The sequence below is a fragment of the Diadema antillarum genome, unplaced genomic scaffold, assembly GCF_040938485.1.
Source record: "Diadema antillarum isolate AM-2024a unplaced genomic scaffold, OU_Dant_1.0 seq00001069_RagTag, whole genome shotgun sequence".
In the NCBI taxonomy this organism is placed as follows: Eukaryota; Metazoa; Echinodermata; class Echinoidea; order Diadematoida; family Diadematidae; genus Diadema; species Diadema antillarum.
Window position 1 is genome coordinate 1,386,167 of NW_027271894.1, and position 20,249 is coordinate 1,406,415.

The following is a 20,249-nucleotide window of genomic DNA, read 5'->3' on the forward strand; positions in this document are numbered from 1 at the left end:
TGCAATACAGCTACCCAGCTTGGCACTAGTTGCATACGGCTATGCAATGTACGACGTACATGTACAATATATAATATCAATACATATATATGTATGTACATGTTATGTACAGTATATATATATATATATATATATATATATATATATACAGGATATATATATATATATATATATATATATCAATATATGTGAGATATGAGAAAGGGAGGAGAAATCGGTGGGTAGCTTTAACATCGTTATTCCTCTTACTGTTCCTCCTTTTTGGAATATATATACAAGCTGAATATATAATATGCGCGTACGTGTATGTATCGTAATCTGGCCCTGAAATTACCTTTGTTGATTGATCCATGTATTGAAATTAAGAATTTAAAATGTATTAAGGTGAATCACAACATTTGGAATTGTGTCATTCATTATCAAACCGTACAGTAGGCCTATAATAAGCCGTGCAAGTGGTGATTTTCCGCGACATTTCAAAATTGACTTTGAATCATTCAGCCAAGACTTACTAGGGCAACTCTTTGCCATTATTCCATGAAAATGAAAATGAAAATGAAAATGAAAATGAAAACGAAATGAAAAGAAATGAAATTAGATATCTATCTTGATATCCAAATTGTGAATCTAAAACGCAAGGTGATTCACACCACAGTCAAATAGTGTACTGCATAATTGAACGGTGGTATATCCGTGCATGTGGGGATTCCCCGCGACTACTGGTCAGTAACACACGTAAAATTTGTAGACAAATACAGTCTTACCCGCATACGTACATGCATATTAAGTTACACACGTAAATTAGCATGAAAATGTAGACAATTACAGTTTTACCCGCATACGTACATGCATACTAAGTTACAAACGTAAATTAGTATGCAAATGTAGACAAATACAGTTATACCCACATACGTACATCCATACAATTGTACTAAGTTACACACGTAAATTAGTAGGCCAATGCAAATGTAGACAAATTATAGTTTTACCCCGCATATACGTAGGGCCTACATTCATACCAAAATGCATACCCAACACATAGGTATGTGTGTTTTTATGAATACATGACTCAAAAATGTGAAGAGTTTGACCGCAAAACGAGCTAACTCCATTCTTGTTAAGTTGAAATACTTGCGATTAAAGTTAGAAAACAAAGGAAATTATAAGAAAATGTGGGATATTTCTAATCCTAACCTGAAGGATATTCCTTGTTACCTTACATGTGAGATTACCTTACATCGGAAAGGTTTGATTTTGCTCAATCTGATGATGGTCTGAGTTTAAAATTCATGAAACTGGCACTTAGCTCTTTTTGGGCTCAAGCACTTCATTTGTAAATACCAAAGGTGGTAACACAGGAATGACGAAAATTATACAGTTTTCCATACGCTTTTCCTGATATGATCAGTTTTCCTTACACGTCGTTTGCTTATTGTTTCTTTGTTGTTGTTGCTTTTGGTGTTTTTGTTCGCTAGTTCCTGGTGTACAATACGTAAAACTAGGAAGTATATTTAGCCTAAGATTTATAACTTGCAGTTTTTAATATTTCACATATAAAAAAGAATGTGTCATCCTGTAAGTACTCTTTGATTTTCAATGAATTATTGTGGCAGCTCAATCCAGACGATATTGGAAGTTGACGACTGAGTTGTGCAATGGTGTTAAAATAGATAGACAAACAAAACAAAAAAAATCTCAAACATTAAAATAAGTGTACTATTTCCACATTTCCACAACACACATACCCATAATGGACAAAAAGAATGTGTCATCCTGTAAGTTTTCTTTGGTTTTCAATTAATTACTGTGGCAGCTCAATACAGATGGTATTGAAAGTTGACGACTGAGCTGTCAAATGGTGTTAAAATAGATAGACAAAAAAAAAATCTCACACATTTTTCCCACAACACACATACCCATAATGAACAAAGGAAACATTGTTGAAAATTGACTCTCGAATGTCATGCCCGGCTACATTTAATTTGGCAACACAAATTATACTGTTTCAGCATCAGAGCATGCGGCTTTAATCCTCATTTCAGCTTGATACTGCCTTATTACCTCATGCCGACATATTAAATGTACATGGTTCAATTAAAAAAGGAAAAGAAAGACTTCAAAGGATAATGCATTCACTATGCCTTCCATAAGGGGAAAGATAACAGATGCTTCCATCCATCACAGGGCACATTCTAGAACTGCCATGCAAGAAAACTTGTCAGTATAATTGGTACTGGGCTGAAATTTTTGTATCAAAAAGGGAGACGAAAATTGGTCCCCATGCTCCATTATGACTTCTTACATTAAATATGTCCCTTTGGCAGGTCATGGACTTAATTAGACAATTTTGTGGTCACAAGCTCAGCTTCACCTCATGAAATATCAATTGTAGATTCACTTCCTTTTATGCAATTTGACCTGTAATTTTTACAAAGTACTTTTTTGAATTTTCATCTGCCCCATTGAACCTTGACATCATAATTGTCCTCTTCTACCTTTGATAAATTTCTACACGTGTAAATCTGCTCAACTGAAAAAAAAACACCATCAACATCGACAAACACACAAGAAAAGAACAAAGGAATAGGAATAGAGATGATATTTATCAATTTTAAGAAAGAAAATGATGAAGCCAGATACAGAGAGAAATGGAGTACAATGTACATGTATTTGTTCATTGCAGGTACTGAATAGGAGCTCAATCCACTATGCCTTGCAAGCATGTGCAAAGCAATCAGCAGGTTTCAGTTCAAAACCCTTAAATTAGGCACGGCTCGACACTATGAACGGTGGCCCAGTGGCCCGGGGCCATCAAAAATGAAAGTCGGGCCACCAAATTTCAAAAAAGGGCAAATTTTTTTGAAAAGTATGTCAGCAAATTCGTAACTTTTTGTGTCAAAAATTAGCAGTTAATTTTAAGGATGAATGAAAAGGACTGAACGAGTGCCTGAGAGTGAGTGTTACGAGTTTGTTGAGGTTTATTTATGAGTAGATACGTCCAACTGCCAATTCTTACTATGATAAAACTTAATTATTTGACTCATTAAAAAAAAAGGCTTTTAATGTTTTTTATTGCTTTTTCGGGCAACCAAATTTTTCTCTTGGGCCACCAAAAATTTGAACTTGATGATTTTGGTGGCCCCATCGGGCCACCAAACAAAAAAGTTACTGTGGAGCCCTGAATTAGGACCATAATATTTGTATCATGAGTAAATCACTTCATTCTACAGGATATGTAACAGCATTCAAGAATCCAACTGCAACAATGACAGGCCTACCCAATAACAATTTGTACACTGTAAAACATTGCCCGGATAGCAACTCTTGCTTGAGTGGCAAATATCACGGTTTCAAGAAGAATCCAGCTTGCAATGGGAAGTTGTTACTCTAGCCAGGCTTTAGCCTATGCTGTGGTTGCATTCTGCCACAACTTCCCACCATCCAAGAGATCCCACCTATGCAGCGCATGTCAGCAGTCAAACTTCAATGTATGCACACTCACCACACATATTGCTGGTGATGTAATCTACAGAAATGTGTTAGACTGAATTTCAAAATGAATAATCATTTTGTATGTAAGTAATTACATCAACTCATGCACTAAATTGTTTTGGGGAGCCTAAAATGCTCATGTAAGCCACAGAAATTAAGCTTTTTGGTGACAAATTTTACTACACCATGGTCTATAATATACATAGCAATGGGTAAATTCAAATCCATTCATTTGTATTCTAATAGTCTTTATCATGTATAAATGTATTTCTCTCTTATAATAAAAAAATATAGAGTACAACACACTGTGACTTTCACTGACCTTGACTACCTGATCTTTACATTAAGAACTTACATACATTCAGTCATAGGGAATACATGACTATATGGATGAATATAAAAAAAAAAGAATAACAAATGCAAAGAGTGTGATTACAGTATAGTTCCTCTCATTCCATTCTAATATGTTAATTTCATTTGGGTCCACAAAAGGTCCGTAAATGCTCTGGGTGGAGCAGCACAATAACAATCAATTTTTTTAATTATTATTAATATTTTGTTGATGTTGTTGTTGCTGCTGTTTGAAACCATAAGATGAGTTAGTCTGAAGGCAAAAAAGGCATGAGAGGTAGAAGTACAGTTTTTCTTGGTTCAGAAATGATCAGTGAAACCCACAGAGGAGTGTATACAACGTAAGTGGACAATAACATGACGAAAATAATGAAGAAAATACCACAAAAATTCATTTTTCATGAAAATTATACATCCATCGACTCAAAATTCATGTCTGCAGACGTTTTGTTAGCACTGTGATGCAGGGTCACATACAGTCTTGGCAAATTGGCACATCAAAAAATGATTTCATATGGCACCTTATGCATGTGACCTTTCATCTGTCTATTTTCTACTCTATTGCAGATATAAGGGAAGATCCTTAAAATGTGTGTGTACTAGTGTTTTACATACTATGTTTCATTTGACACCTGAAGAAAATGTACTATAAATGTAGTTTATAATATCCACTATACACTGCAGTCCTGGATAATACGTCAGTATGTCACTGGCTGCTACCTGGTCAGTTCAATGGGTGGTGGCCGCATAGGAACTTTACCTAACGTGAAAAGAGGTGCCTCAAACTGTTCTCTCTCTTCAGCCGTCAGCTCCGCTAGTGGCGTGTAAGTCCTGGAGCTAGCAGCTTTGGCCTGTGGGACGGTAGGTACAGATGTGGGCTGCTTGCCAAACAGTCCTGTGCTGGGTGCTGCCACTGTTGACTTGGACCCAGTCCCAAAAACAGAGCCAGAACTATTTCCTGCGCTCGATCCAAACAGAGATGTACCAGCACCGCTACTTGTGCTAGCACCAAACACCGATGCCTTGTCAGCAGTCTGTCCCATGGCATTAGTCCTGTTTAATGGGGATGTCGACCCAAAGGTACTGGTTCCTGATCCAGTAACTGTTGACGACACCGAACCTGAAGTGGTTTGTCCTTGGGTCCCAAATGAAGAGCCACTGTTGGCACCGGCAGAGTTTGATCCTTCAGGCACTTGAAGATTGGCAAGACTGAAACAAAGTATCACAGATTTAAATGTTACACATTGCAATGCTTTCTGGCTACCTGTTCTGGTTTGGTTTTCAGTACAGGCATGTTTCAAGGGGTCATTTTCCAAGGAAAATATGAAAATTCATTCAAAAGTGAAGAGCGCATCGGGACATTCATCACTTTGTGTTATGCGCTTGATAAGAACTGTCAATTATCATAATTTATATATTATTATCATGAAGTTCAAAAGTTTTAGTTCATTCCCTGTTCTACTGTATCTGGATTGGAGCTCAGCTACAATTTGTGTATTCCCAATAGCAGAGAGACAGAAGAAAATGCAATGTAAATTTCAGAAATCTCCATTTCTTTGATATACAAAGTACACATTTCTTTGACCACTTACTACGATATATTAAGGATATACAATGTAAATGCAATCTTGAGATGGTAAGAATAAAAACTTTTGTCCAATGTCCTAGAAAAATAAATTTCCATGTTTTCCTTTTGTTGTTGTTGTTTTTTTCTTCTTCATATATTTCTCCGCCAGCAACAGCTGATACATGCATTGTCGTTCGTTGCTCCTTTAATAAATATAAACATTTTGTTCACAAGCAGTCAGGTCCTTATCATGGTCATATACTACGTACAGATGAATGAGATGATTTTTAATACACAACCAAATGCAACACACATAGGTCAAACAGGGGAACGTTCTCAGCGTTTACTTGTTTACTTCAAGTAATATGGAGTTACTGTGCAACAGAAATACTCACAGCATATTATTTCTCTCTTTCTGTCATGATTACATTGTCACTTCACAAAAAAAAAAATTGCGTCTTTAGAGGTTACAGCTGATATTTCTTTTCCCAACTATTGCTACAGTGCACTCCTGTTATAACACTGTTACATTGTATAATGAAATTCCAGTTTACAATAAACCAAAGTAAAAATTCAGGCCACAACATTACCAGCTCTTTGTTTTTTACTGTACATTTGATTGATTAAAATTTTGATATAATGAAAGAAAACTACCGATCCCAGGGACTTCATTATAACGAGAGACCACTGTACAAAAATCTACAAAAACCATGCAGTTTGGAGATAGGGATACCTCTATAGTGCTCCATGACTTCCATGTACCACTAAATAGAGATCGGGCTGTTGCACCAACAGAGTGTTGTCAAGAAATTATCACAACAATGAAATAGCGCCACCACAATTTGAGTTTTTACATTTGCATGCAATAGCCTGAATTCTCATATAAAGAGGACAGCGAAACAAAATTCAACAAGAATAATTATTAAAGACTCATAGACTTTGTATTGGCAGTCTGAATACCCCTATACTTTCATTGACTGTTTTACAAATCTTTCTGTATTAATTTTGCAATCCATGTACACTATGCCTGGAGAAATTTCTGCTTTTACAATGAAACTGAAAAAAAGAAACCATGCAATTTTGTTGCCTGACAGAAGAGCATCTCAAATAGTAAACACATTACAATAGAAAACCTCAATTCATTTCAAGCTCATATCTCTTGATGAGGAAAAAGTAATGAATACAGTGATTAAAAAAAAAAATCCTTACTTTGGTCCGAAGATATCTTTCAGTGATGGTGCATTACTCCCAAAAAGGGAAGGTGCACTGCTCTCTGCAAATGGGTTCCTGTCGGCAATTCCTCGGTATATATCCACCTGTATGATAAACAAATAGAGTATACTGTATAGTGGCCCCAACATTCCTAAAGGAGCTGAAATTTATGCAAAAATAATTTTGCGAATTGCTTCTTGTTGGGCATTTTCACTTGTTGATATCTTGTTTGTTAGGGTCTAGAAATTGTTACTTTACATGGAAAAATTAGAATGAGCAATTGGTGACAATACAGCTGTATGTCTACTAAATGTCTTTACGTGTTGATTCCCTGTACATAAACCAAGTAGTGTGTTTTGCATTCGAAGTACTGTACTACACTGTAGTGTGAGTAACGGGATGTTTTGCTCCAAATATCGCTACATCATTGTCCACGTAACATGCTAGTCCTTACATCAGATGAGATGCACCCAATCCAATGCTTGCATGGATTGATTTGCTTTTATTTTTTAGTTATATTTTTTGCCTTCTGTTATTTCAATGTTGTTAAATTCACCTGCTATTATTTTCGCACTTTAGATGCGATAAAATTTACAGAAACAAGAGACCCGCGGGTCTAGCGCTCACCTGAGTATCGCAAGTTCACCTTTTACGCAGTCACTAATCTAAATTATTCACAGCTCTACCAAAATTTGACGAGGCATTCTCAAGTGGAAGATGAAAATGTACAATAAGGGCCCAATTTTTTCAAGATTCCTTAATTTGGGGGAATTGGGGCCCCCTGGGGCCCTCTGGGTGGGGCATGGTGCCCAGTTTGATAAATTGAGATCCTGACCACCTAGGGATGCTACCTGCCAAGTTTGACAAAAATCCATCATGAGGTTTTCAGGAAGAAGATGAAAATGTACAATTCAGGCCCCCATTTGGACCCTTCCAACCACCCCCCCCCCCCTACCCCCAAGAGGGGCACCCCTGGATCTCCTATGAACAAACTTGAAACTACAGTCATTAATGTACTCACTCATAGTATTATCTCAGCTCTATAACTTCTGATTCTAGAGAAGATTCTTAAAGATTCCTTCATTTGGGGGGTTTGGGCCCCCTGGGGGCCCCCTGGGCGGGGCATGGTGCCCATTTTAACAAATTGAGATCCTAACCCCCTAGGGATGCTACCTGCCAAGTTTGGTGAAAATGGGTCATGGGGTTCTCAAGAAGAAGATAAAAATGTACAATTTAGGCCCCATTAGGACCCCTCCTCACCCCCCCCCCCCCCCCCTGGGTCCCAAGGGGGGCACCCCTGATTCTGCCATGAACAAACTTGAAACTACAGTCATCAATGTGCTAACTCATAGTATTAACCTAGAGCTATCACTTCTGGTTCTAGAGAAGAAGATTTTTGCGGATTCCTTAATTTTGGGGGGTTTGGGCCCCCTGGGGGCCCCCTGGGTGGGTCATGGTGCCCATTTTAACAAATGGAGTTCCTAACCCCCTAGGGATGCTACCTGCCAAGTTTGGTGAAAATGGGTCATGGAGTTCTCAAGAAGAAGATGAAAATGTACAATTTAATAGGCCCCATTAGAACCCTTCCCCACCCCCCTCCCCTGGGTCCCAAGGGGGGCACCCCTGATTCTGCCATGAACAAACTTGAAACTACAGTCATCAATGTACTAACTCATAGTATTAACTTAGCTCTATCACTTCTGGTTCTAGAGAAGAAGATTTTTACAGATTCCTTAATTTTGGGGGGTTTGGGCCCCCCTGGGGGCCCCCTGGGTGGGGCATGGTGCCCATTTTAACAAATTGAGTTCCTAACCCCCTAGGGATGCTACCTGCCAAGTTTGATGAAAATCGGTCATGGGGTTTTCAAGAAGAAGATGAATATGTAAAAAGTTTACGCACGACGCACGACGGACGACGGACGACGGACGACGGACGACGGACGACGGACGACGCACGACGCACGACGCACGACGCACGACGCACGACGGACGCCGGACGAAGGGCGATCGCAATAGCTCACTTGAGCCTTTGGCTCAGGTGAGCTAATAAAACCATGGCGAAAATTTCATCATGAACAGTATCACATTATTACTGACAGTTCTAAGCCCATTGAATATTTCCCACTTTTCCACAGGTATGTATCACTTTCTCAAAATGTTTGTAACACAAACAATAAAGGGCAAGTCCAAGATAACACCCGCGTTACGTATGGGACATTCAGAGACTTTTATGACCTGAAAAATAGTGTTAATGGCCTTTGATCATACTGAACTTCATCATGGTGATTGATATCTAGAAGTATAAACATGTAAAAAATTGAGAAAAATGACCTTGACAGTTATATTCTAGAAGAGAAAATATGTGCCGTTACGTATGGGACCAGAAAACTTTTGTTTTTTTGAACATTTTTTCCAACCTCAAAACTCTCTAAAAGTATTTCATTCTATAACTTGTAACTCACTGTGATGAAAGTCACAACACTCAAGATTATCACAGGTAAGTTTCATGTCATTAGGCAAAAAGCTCTAATTACAGGTTCTAATTAAAGACAGACATGACGTGTTACGTATGGGACACTTTGTCCCCCATTCATTTAGTGTGTGAAGAACCATGTTTAGGGGTATTTTGCATAATTATTGAAGTAAAATCAGTTGAAACTACTCAAATACTGATCCAGATTGTCAAGGAAACAATATTCCCCAAATATTCACCATCATAGTCATATTCAATCATAATTTTATATTCTTATGACCAACCTGAGCATGCATGCCCTTTGTCCCCCATTCGTTTAGTGCGTGGAGAACCATGTTTATGGGTATTTTGCAAAATGATTTTGCAAAATACCCATAAACAAATTTTTGCATAATTATTGAGGTGGAATCAGTTGAAATTACTCAAATACTGATCCGGATTGTCAAGGAAACAGTATCCCCCAAATATTTATCATCATAATCATATTCAATCATATTCTATATTTTTTATGACCAACCTGAGTATGTATGACCTATTTTTATCAGGATAGTTACTACTAAAAGATTGAATAGTTTAAAATGTTTACTTCCATTGATGAAGGGCAGTTTGCCATTTAGTTTCAATAAAAAGCAACTTGACACAAGAATTATTAATCTTAATAAATAAGCAATACCTGCTGCGTGGAATTCCAGTGATGGAGTAGTATGTATGATGTCTGTCTAGCAGTCAGGTCATTGATTTGAGTCACACCTCAGTATGTATGTACCCATAAATTTTGTTGTGGCTACTATTGAAACTGAATAAGGACAATTTGTGTATCACTTGCAATTAAAAAAAAAAATCATTTTACTTTATAATCATTATTTCTTTGTGATCACAACCGTTTCAAAATGGATCTCCATCAAATTTACTTTGAATTCCTGTAGTCTTAGAATTGTATACTCTTTAATTCATATTATTGGTTTCCAGTCATCTCATAAAATGTTGAAAACTGAATCCTCATTTCTACAAAAACTATATCATCCCTTTAATGCTGATTTTCATTGTGTATTTTGCCATCTTCCCCTCCCCCTTACTGAAAATTGTTCAGTCAAGTGCATGTATTGTTTCAAATGTCTATAACTCAAAAAGTAGCAACAAAGTTGGGATGCTTTCTTCAGGATGATTGACCATTTGTGTACTGAGAGACCTTCCCAGCTAGCTACATGCATTCACATGCAATATGAGGATGTCCCATACATAACACATTTGTCCTATACGTAACATTATTTCAACGCCTAATAAAAATTATTTCATTTACTGTTTTTTTTCTTTTTTCTATGGTATTTAATTTCTCTAAACAATAAATTAGAACTTTCCAAAAGGGCATTCAAATAACCTTAGCAATTTCACAAAAACCTAAAAAAATGACCTCAATTTGTTACATATGGGACATCTCATGATAGGACACGAGCTAATTTGCATAATCATTTGCATAATCCCTAAATTTTCATATCTGGGCAATTCCGCAGTTAGGTGGACATGACATGGATAAAAGAAATGGGCCTCTTTATCATACTCTTTAATTTAGGTTTCAACTAATGCCATGGATGTTCACCAATCATTAAGGTCTTTCAAATTCAGTAGATTTTATTTTTCATATTTATTGATTTTGCGAGATCTAAAACCATCAGTGAAAATGTACATGTGGGACTGGGGACGCTGAAATTCACTTAAATGCAAATTACAGTGGGTTCCTTTGAAATTTTTTCCTCAAAGTTTTGCTAACGGGTAAAAGATGAATACATTTAAGTACTCCAGAAGTCATGTGACATTTTGTCAATTACAAAAGGGTGAAATGACCTGCGGAATTACTCCGGACAAATGTAACGTTACTAACCGTAACGTTACTAACCATGCTTTTGGGGGTCTAGCTAAGAAATTATTGGTCGAACTGCTAAAAAAATTTGTGTGAACATTTGTCATGATGCGATAATTGAAATTAATGCAACACTTTGTTTGAAGTAACTTTAATTTTTGCACACTTTTTGTTACAAGACATTGATTTTTTTGTCATGTCCTTTTTTCGTAACGTTACTAACCAGCCCTTTAAATTGCCATAGCAATTCTAATATTTCGTGGATTGTATCCATTTTTTTCTGTATTATAAACCTGGGAAAGATGAACATGTTTTTTGTCATAATTTTGACTTGAAATGAATAAATGGTAATTTAGTAGTAAAAACAAATATCTAAATTTGTTCAAATGTAACGTTACTAACCGCGGAATTGCCCATCTAGTTAACCTATTTGATGAACTTCTTATGTCCACATACTTATGTCCACATATTAATCAATTATCATTTGCTTTCCTTTGAATAAATATGAATTTTTATAAATGTCCCATACGTAACGCTGTGTTTTACATTTAGGCAAATGAAGCCCTTGAAATTTGCATGAATTTACATAATATCATTTTTTCCTCCATGGAAATCAAAACTTCAACTCATAAGCTTCAAATGATACCAAATACGTCAATATTGAGCAAAGATGAAATTTTGCCTTCCGAGGGGACCTTATCTTGGACTTGCCCTAAAGCAAGAGAGGAAAGAAAAATTGTATTTAAGGGTACAGGCAATCCTGAAACCACTGGCATATTGGGAAAAAAAAAAAGATACAACAACACACAAGTTCATCACCTTCTACTTTTTCTCCTTATTATAAAATTTGGAAAGTGAAATACCATGTAATGTTTGTTTGTTTGTTCATTTCCATTTGAGAAGATGGCTGGATAGCCCATATTCAGCTACGCTAAGCTGGTCTTCCATATTTATCTTCCTTATTTCTTATCCCATTTTTGTCATTTTTGTATCGTTCTGTAACTTTCTTTCTTTAGGAGTTTATTTACTTTTGGGGTGGGTTATTAAGAGGGCATACCAGTGCCTTACTGATTCCATTCAGTGCATAGTACAAGTCAGCTACAGAAAACCAAAGGGCCATCACCGTAGTCTACCACAGTGAGTGCATAAAAGAGGTACAGTTTGATATTTACATCATGGTCTGTGAGTCTCAAATTATGTATACCCTCCAATAATATCCCTTTTGGCAAAAAAAAAAAAAAAAAAAAAAAAAAAAATTCTTGTCAAAGAGGGAATTACATGATATGAGAAGACATAGCAACACTCTACAAAAGTTCAGTGGGCTTCACTGGGCCATGGTCCTAGTATTTGTGTAGTGATGCAGACAATTGCCAATCGAGACAGGTTGCTGGTCTCTTTGAATGTAGTTGTTTTAACCCTTTGATTTAACCCTTTGCATGCCTTGAGTGTCGATTGGCAAAGAAAATTCCATGGCATTGTATACACTGTCTACAGTTCCTAGTATAGTAAGAGTTAACCAATCATGCCATTTAAGGTAATCTGTGTTGGAAAAAAAAAAAAAAAAAAAACTATTATATAATGTTTATTCCTTTGTCCCTTGTAAATTGGCAACATCGATCTTAAGTCACTGCATATCAAATATTGGTCAAAGGTTAGACGAAAGGACTTCAAATTCACTGTTCCAGTAAATCTGCAGGAAATCATTCAGAAACAAAATAAAAAAGCCAATACAAAACAGAAACAGAATTTCTAATCTTGATATGCAGAAGGCTTGTGTCAAATGCAGTGAGTTAGAGAATTTTGATTTTATTTTGCCACTATAATGAATAGTTATATGTGACCCGCTACAACAAAAAGGTCCTAAAGTCGCGCACTGTCAAAGCCGTGAAAATCGAGTTTGAAGTCAGAGCATTAAAATTGGTAAAAACTTATGATTTTCTGATTTTGATATATTATTGGAGTCTAACATGTCTCCTATCATCTGTCGAAATTTTGAAGCAAAATGATCAAAGGAAAGACTAAAAAATAAAGTTTTTCTGAGCCATGTTTTTTGGCGTTTCAACGAAGCAGAAACTGGTTCGAAAATTTGGATTGAGCGCCACAGATAGGTTCCGCCCCTAACAACGACCAGTGATCTCATTGGTCAGTTTGCTGCTTGCTGCTAACCGAAGCGTGAAGCTCGCACACTGCCCAGTCGACTGGTGCGTGTGGGCGGGGTGCGCTATGCTCAGCCGCTTCTCACATCCTGGTCACTGATTGGTTGGTGAGGAAACCGCCGACGCTGATGTGCTTGAATGAACTCTTCGGGGGTTGCTAGGGCTTACCTTCTATTGTCCAGAGGTGAAAACTGACTTGCGTGTCCCTTGATCGCGATTGCGTCAAAAGGAAGACTTTTAGGGCGCTTTTCTCGAAACAGTGATTTTCCAGACGTCTCGACATGCTCTCTATTAAACATTGGTTTCTCTGCAGCCGATTATTTTTATAAAATGTGTTATAATATATCAATTTAAAGCAGAAAGATTAGGGGATTATATCATGTAATTTTCAAATAATCGACCTCCCCCGACTTTAGGATCATTTTGTTGTAGCGGGTCACATATTTAATGGATCACATATTAAAGAATGACACTCCACCCTGTGACACACATGCCATGGAGATTATTTCATAAGTAAGTTTCAAGTAAGTTACACCAAACCAGTCATCTTACTTTGGGAACATAATGGGTTAAAGGAATGAAAGAAAACTAGAAATGCTTTTCACAGGTGCTATGCCTCTTTGAGCCTTCACACCTTTTTCTTACGTATTTTCTGAGGTCACATATTGTACAAGCTTTGCTTTTAAATGGGACCCTCAATTTCCATTCCCACTTTCATTTGATACGTATGTACTGTGAATATCATTTGAAAAAAAAAAAATTATATATCATTTTTTTCATGTTGTGAACTCATTATCACATGTATTTTGTTAATTTCAAATTTTGCAGTTATCACAGAGATGTTCTGCCATAACTAATTATATATAATTTCTCTGTTTATTTCAACGGAAATGGAAAAAAAAAAACTTTTCTTGAACTTACAAGCTGGCTCCTCATGGTCTGAGATGGTCGTTTCAGCTGGTCTCGCTTGCCTTTGATAGCATTGATGGCCGATGTGAACGCTGCCCTCTGTTCAGCAACCAGAATTCAAAGAGGAAGAGAAAAAGAAGTTACCAGTACTTAGTAAGAGACAGAGTACAAAGTGGGCTTCTTTCTAACAAGAAATTAAACTTTCTTTTCTTTTTTTCTTGTTTTTTCCTTTTTCTTTAAAGGTTACTGTGCCAAACATTCAGTAAGGTAAATAAACTGAATTGAATTGAGAGGCCTAAAGCTATGTATTACAATCAGTTTTTGTGACACACAACGGTGTCCACAAAAAGAAAAAATAAATAAATATGGAAACTAAAATAGTACTAGGATTAGTCACAGTTATCTATAAAGGGGATGGCTAGTAACTGATCAGTGGAATCAGTGGGAATGCTGGGGGATGATTGTTCCAATCCTTGCGGGATTCATTTGAGAGTACCAGTACATTATATATCTATTGTTGTGTGAAAATTATTTGCTTCAGAATGGTCTCATATTCAAGTACTGGTAATGTGCATAACGATCGCCCCGTCACCGTACAGGCATGCTAACCTGGAATCATTAAACTGCACATTACTTGAATATAAGACCATTCTGAAGCAAATAATAATAATAAAGGTTGACGGTATAATGTGTAAAATAATTTTACTCTAGTTCAGTTAAATGCGAAATACCTGTATGTACAGAAAGTAAATATCACAAAAATTGCTAACATCGTGTCCGGTTTGGATTTTACTAGGCTTTGAGCACTAGTCCTATATATATATGGCACAAAAGAGCCTGCAGAGTTTATCTAATGGTTGTCAGGGGATAGTAAACAGCAACAACAACATTGACAAAAATCGTTTTGATTGGCACACACTTACATATTGATCAAACTGCTTGGTCTTTTCCGCCACGTAAGCCAAATATCTCAGTTCTTCAGGTGACAGATCCTCAAAACCTATCAGCATGGAAATCAGAGGATGTACAGGACACAATTTGAAACACAGATAGATATGTATACTTTTTTCGTCAAGCATGAGTTTATGATTTCGGCATTATATGTATTTTCAGAACTTCATTGCAATCGCACCACTGATGGCCAAGGTCGGGGGGGGGGGGGGGGGGGTGTCTAAATTTAGAGTCTTGATACAAACTTGTGAGTTTGACTGAACGGCATTTATGAAATGGAACTTAGATCGACCACTAGCAATACATGCTGAATCTCTGATTTATTGAAAACATCTATCTTTTCAAAGCCAAGTTTATAAAAAGACTGCACATGTATTTCTCCAGTGTTGATTTTCCTTGCCATTATAATGGTAGATTTTTGTATTGTCAAATACACACCATATACAGAGTAGGTAATCTGTTATCAAATGGATGGTAAGAGACTGGAAAATCATAAAATGCCGATATCAGATAATTGCTCTTCAGTAACTTTACAAGGCTAGCATGAACATCACTTACACTTTCTTGGTCATTAATTTATTTACATGAAGTTGGCTGTTACTGTACATTATGTACTTACCCGGTAAACAGGCCTTTGACTTGTTGGGTGCATAACTGGAAAAGGGCCACATCCCCCCACTCTCCCACTCCTCGACATCAAATCGTATGGTCTCACTAGCGGTGATGAAGGAGAAAAATTACATGATCTTGTCATGCTTTTAATACTAATCACTTACAAGTTGTTGTTTGTTTTTTTCTTTAACCCATTAACTTTGTTAATGAAGAGGCTGAGGTCTCCTGGAAAGAGATGTGACCTTTGACTGCATAAATAGATCACAGCACTGGATAATTTTACATTTGTACATTGTACATTTCTAAGGGTCTGGTGTATTAGTTTGAATTGGTGTTATGACTTGTATTGTGGGTAATGGAATGTTTACTTATAGTTATGCAGCTTTTATCCTTGGCTACAAGTATATTTCCTAGGTACTACAAAATTGAATATCTAATTCAGTCAGGAGCTTGAATTTCAAAGGTTCGACTCAAAAAAGGAAAAGGGCAACTGGTTCATCTAACTCACATGATTTCCTGACTGTTCATATCCTGCGCTGTAGAGCTTCCCGAAGAATTGCGAGAATCCTGCCCCCTCGTGTCCTGCAGGGCGCCAAATCGGTTGGAGGACTGTGTACCAAATGAGTCTCGGAACGTCACCTGTTGCCTGCCAGCGCCTCCCCTACCTCCTCCTCCTCCTCCTCCTCCTCCTCCTCCCCCTCCACCACCCCCACCTCCACCTTTATGCCAACTTCCCCCTCCTCCCCCTCCACTTCCACTCCAACTCCCCCAGCTGCCACTATTGTCATCTCTGTATCCCCCCTGCCTGCCTCTGTCGGACCAAACATCCCTGCCTCCATGTCGATTGTCACCCTGACCTCCCTGTCCAGGGTTTGTCCACCTGTATTGTGATCCACCCCCTCCTCCACCTTGTTGAGATCTTCCGTAACTGTTGTAGCCTGCACATTGGAGATTCAAATTTCAGATCAAGTTCTGATCAAGACCTGCTGAAGTGTGAACATGGTTCATTCACCAATCGGCCTACATTGTACATTCTGTACTTGTACCACTTTGTATCAAAACTTAGTGTAAAGATATATTCAAACTGTTAACAATGTTTTACAATTGACCCCTTACATAGTCAGTAGTACATGCATTATCAGATAAGGATTCCCTTGCGATAATAAACAAGTCATACAATGTACATGTCAATCATTTTGGATTAGCATTCAAGCATTTTTTTTTCCCTCTACCATTTCTGTCTCATCTAAGTTTTGCTGGTACTTTGCTTGGTAAATCTTTCGGCAGCATGTCTAAAATGCAAAACAAAACAAAACTGAAGCAAAAAACAGAGCCTCATAGTCATGTTTATCTTTTCTAACGAAACATTCTGAGTCATAAAGCTCTCATGTAAGTTTTGTACTGTAGGCAATATAAATTGCAGAATGAGCTAAATTTACAGGCCTGTTTAGGCAGACATGCACTTTATGGCCCGAATTCACGAAGGTGGTACCAATGAAACCATAGTTTAAACCATGGACAAAAACTATGGAGCGCCAAGTGTCGCATGGTATATTTCGTCGATGAAATTATTTTTTTTTTGTAACGAAATGACATTTTGTAACTAAATGAACATTTCGTCAGACACAAAATGATAATTCCGTTAACGTAATGGTCATTTTGTCGACGAAATGACCAATTTCGTATCGAAATATTCCGTGTGACACTTGGCGCTCCATATTTTTTGTCCATGGTTGAAACCATGGTTTCATTTGTACCACCTTCGGGAATTTGGGCCTATGGCTATGAGTGAATTTCTCACTTCAACGCAGAAGTTCTACCAGAAACTAGGAAGCGGTCAAGTTCACAAACCTGCTTTCAGTAATTTGGGAACATGTGTCATTAGTTACTTCCTACCCTAGTTCTCTAGGCTAGGCCCTATTATATTAAACTTACTATTAATTTATGTCATTTAAAGGCAAATTAAATTTAACATGTTTAATACAATTGTAAGTAACGTTAATTTTTAGGCCTACCATCATAACCATGTTTACTCAAATCAAAATATTCCAATCATTAAAGCTTAATTCATGTCAAAGCTCCACCACCAACAGGCATATGTAGGAGTGTCCCAACGCAAAATTTCGCAGATGACAAGAGTAAATAATGTATAGAGCTGTTAGATATTCTGGTGCTGAATTTGCTGCTAACGTTAGTGTTACTGTTAGGTTCCTAACCTGATACGGTCTCCTTCGCCAGCAATACACACATTAATCTTAATATATGGGACTGCGCAATGGTTTGTGGAGGCGAAAATGATCACACAAATCATGCGCTATTTACTTACCAGACTGATTTCTCGGGTGCTCATATCTGCACCTGTCACCAAATTTGCAGTTTCCTTGCAAGTAAAAGCGACAAACTGACATGATAACGTATGTTTCAACAACCAAGACAACACTCAAATTAGATAGGGCCTAACGCAGTCTGTGTATTAAAACCAACGTGAAAAATTGGATCGTGCTGCTGGTCTCGTTTCCAGACTCTTCTGCAAACGCCACTGATATGCGCCCTCAGCGAGCGGCGATGAAGTCACTGCCTTTAGAAGTTTTTTTTAAGAAAATCTCAGGATGCAAAGTCAGTACGAGTAAATGCGAGGCAATTCATGTTGGAAATAAAGAAAATGTTAAACACGAGCCATTCCGCGAGGAAGGTCTGTTATGACGCACTCAAACATTCAAGGCCTTGGACGTCAACTTTTCTTTGAAAAGTAAATCCCTGCCACGATCTTAATTTTGTGCCGAAATAAAAGTTAGAACAGACTTTACACTGCTGGGGTCATAGAGGTTTGTCTCTGATAGGTAAAATAGCAGTGATTAAGGCTCTGATTCTGCCTCAACTGTTATATTTATTTTCAGTCCTGTGTATCTCAATACCTAAGTATTTTTTTCCAGAAACTCAATACGATGTTATACAAAATTTATCTGGAATAACGGTAACGATAGGGTTTAAGCGGGAATTTCTGCTTAACAGTTTTGAGGATTGTGGTTTGTGTATGACCGACCCAGAAACTTATGCCTGTGCACACACACACAAAAAAAAAAAAAAAAAAATGAATAAATGACTTGGGTTAAGCTGATACTTGACCCAGAATATAACAGTTTTTGGAAAGCAATAGAGTTGGAATTTCTACTCTCTTTTAATAATGACCCTGGCTCTCTATGGGTGGCAAACCCTCCAGAATGTGTCCTCAATAAATTAATGAACTGTCAAGTGAAGGAGTCATTAGTAACCTGGTATAAATACAGATCAAATGTTCTGATCGACCTCGGTTTGAACAGTTTCCACTTGCAAGAATTTTTATGGTGGAACAAGAAAATCGACCATATACTTTTATTACCCAGTCTGGTTTGAAAGAGGTGTTTGTCGTATTTCAGACGTATTTCAAGGTAGTCGTGTGAAAATATTTGAAGAGCTGGTTATAGAATTCGATTTATCAATTCGTGACAGAAGAAAGTATGAAAGTCTTTTGAATGGCATTGAGTTGTGTTGGTTTGATAATAATTGTGAAGTTGATGAAAGTAGTCACAATAAGATTGTTAGAGATTTATTGAAGGTTAACTCTTTATGTGCCATGGTGGAAACCCCCTGTGTGCCACGTTATTCTGAGGCACGAAGGTAGTCATGCTTTGAGAAAGAATTCTGTTTTTCCGATTTGTATAACTTCTACAAATTTCTGTTAAGATGGGCATAATAGTAGGCAAAGTCAAAGAGGAATGCCAAGCTTTGTTGCGATATAAATTGTATGACGAATCTCTTTTCAATTTTTCTCTTGAATGACCAGTTTCTACATTACTGTAAAGGCATGACTTTTGTACATAAAATCGTGACGAAAACTTAGAATGCACAAACAAATCTAGTTGGGAAAATCGCTTGATAGTCGACCACCACATAGAATGCAAGTCGTATATGAGAGGAAGAAAAGCACGAGAAACGCTTTTATTGTGCCGCGGGATTAGCAGTAATTAGCGGTTTATCGATCGGGCTTGGCGGCTTTGTTTGTTGAGCAGAATATGCGAAGCTGGCACGCCGTCGACTGAGCCGGACGTGCGAACGTGGCACATAAAGAGTTAAAAAGATTCCACGGCACTCTTACAAAAAATTTTGCTACAGAAGATTATACCTTCAAAAACGCAACTAAAATGGAATGAAAGATTAAAATTTAATGAGAAGTTAGAAGAATCAGACTGGTCAAGGCATCACGTTGACAGTTTTAGATGTTCTTTTGAAACACAAATTCGATCTTTTTATTTTAAGATCTTTCATAATGATATTGGCATCAATGATTTTATGTTTAGAATTAAAAAGATAGAATCCCCGAACTGTTTTTACTCTAAGGAGTCACCAGAGACGTTACTTCACCTTTTTGGTACATGTCCAGATATTCTGCGACTCTGGCAAGAACTGATATCCCTCATAAGAAAGAAAACAGGTTCTCACTAAAACCTCTCTTTGACCAATAAGATGTTTGGAATTCATAACGACGAGATCCATGATCAGGGGATAAAGACAAAGTGTTTGTTTTTGTACTTGAAATTTTACATTGAGTTATAGATGTAGATTTCAGAAAAAGCAACCAAATTTTCATGCTTTTATTGTGTTTATGAAATATAAAATAAAGATCGAGTAC

At 37.2% G+C, this 20,249-nt stretch overlaps 1 protein-coding gene across 1 annotated transcript; it reads right to left on the bottom strand.

Annotated features, from left to right (window-relative positions):
* Positions 1-3,606: 3,606 nt before the first annotated feature.
* LOC139743331 (nucleoporin NUP42-like) lies at positions 3,607-17,999 on the bottom strand. The gene is made up of 7 exons (XM_071653823.1): positions 17,907-17,999; positions 16,089-16,518; positions 15,588-15,682; positions 14,941-15,017; positions 14,030-14,116; positions 6,620-6,726; positions 3,607-5,052 (listed from the first exon to the last, which is right to left on the bottom strand). The coding sequence occupies exons 1-7, from the start codon at positions 17,986-17,988 to the stop codon at positions 4,560-4,562; spliced, it is 1,371 nt and encodes a 456-aa protein (XP_071509924.1). The 5' UTR covers positions 17,989-17,999; the 3' UTR covers positions 3,607-4,559.
* Positions 18,000-20,249: the final 2,250 nt, after the last annotated feature.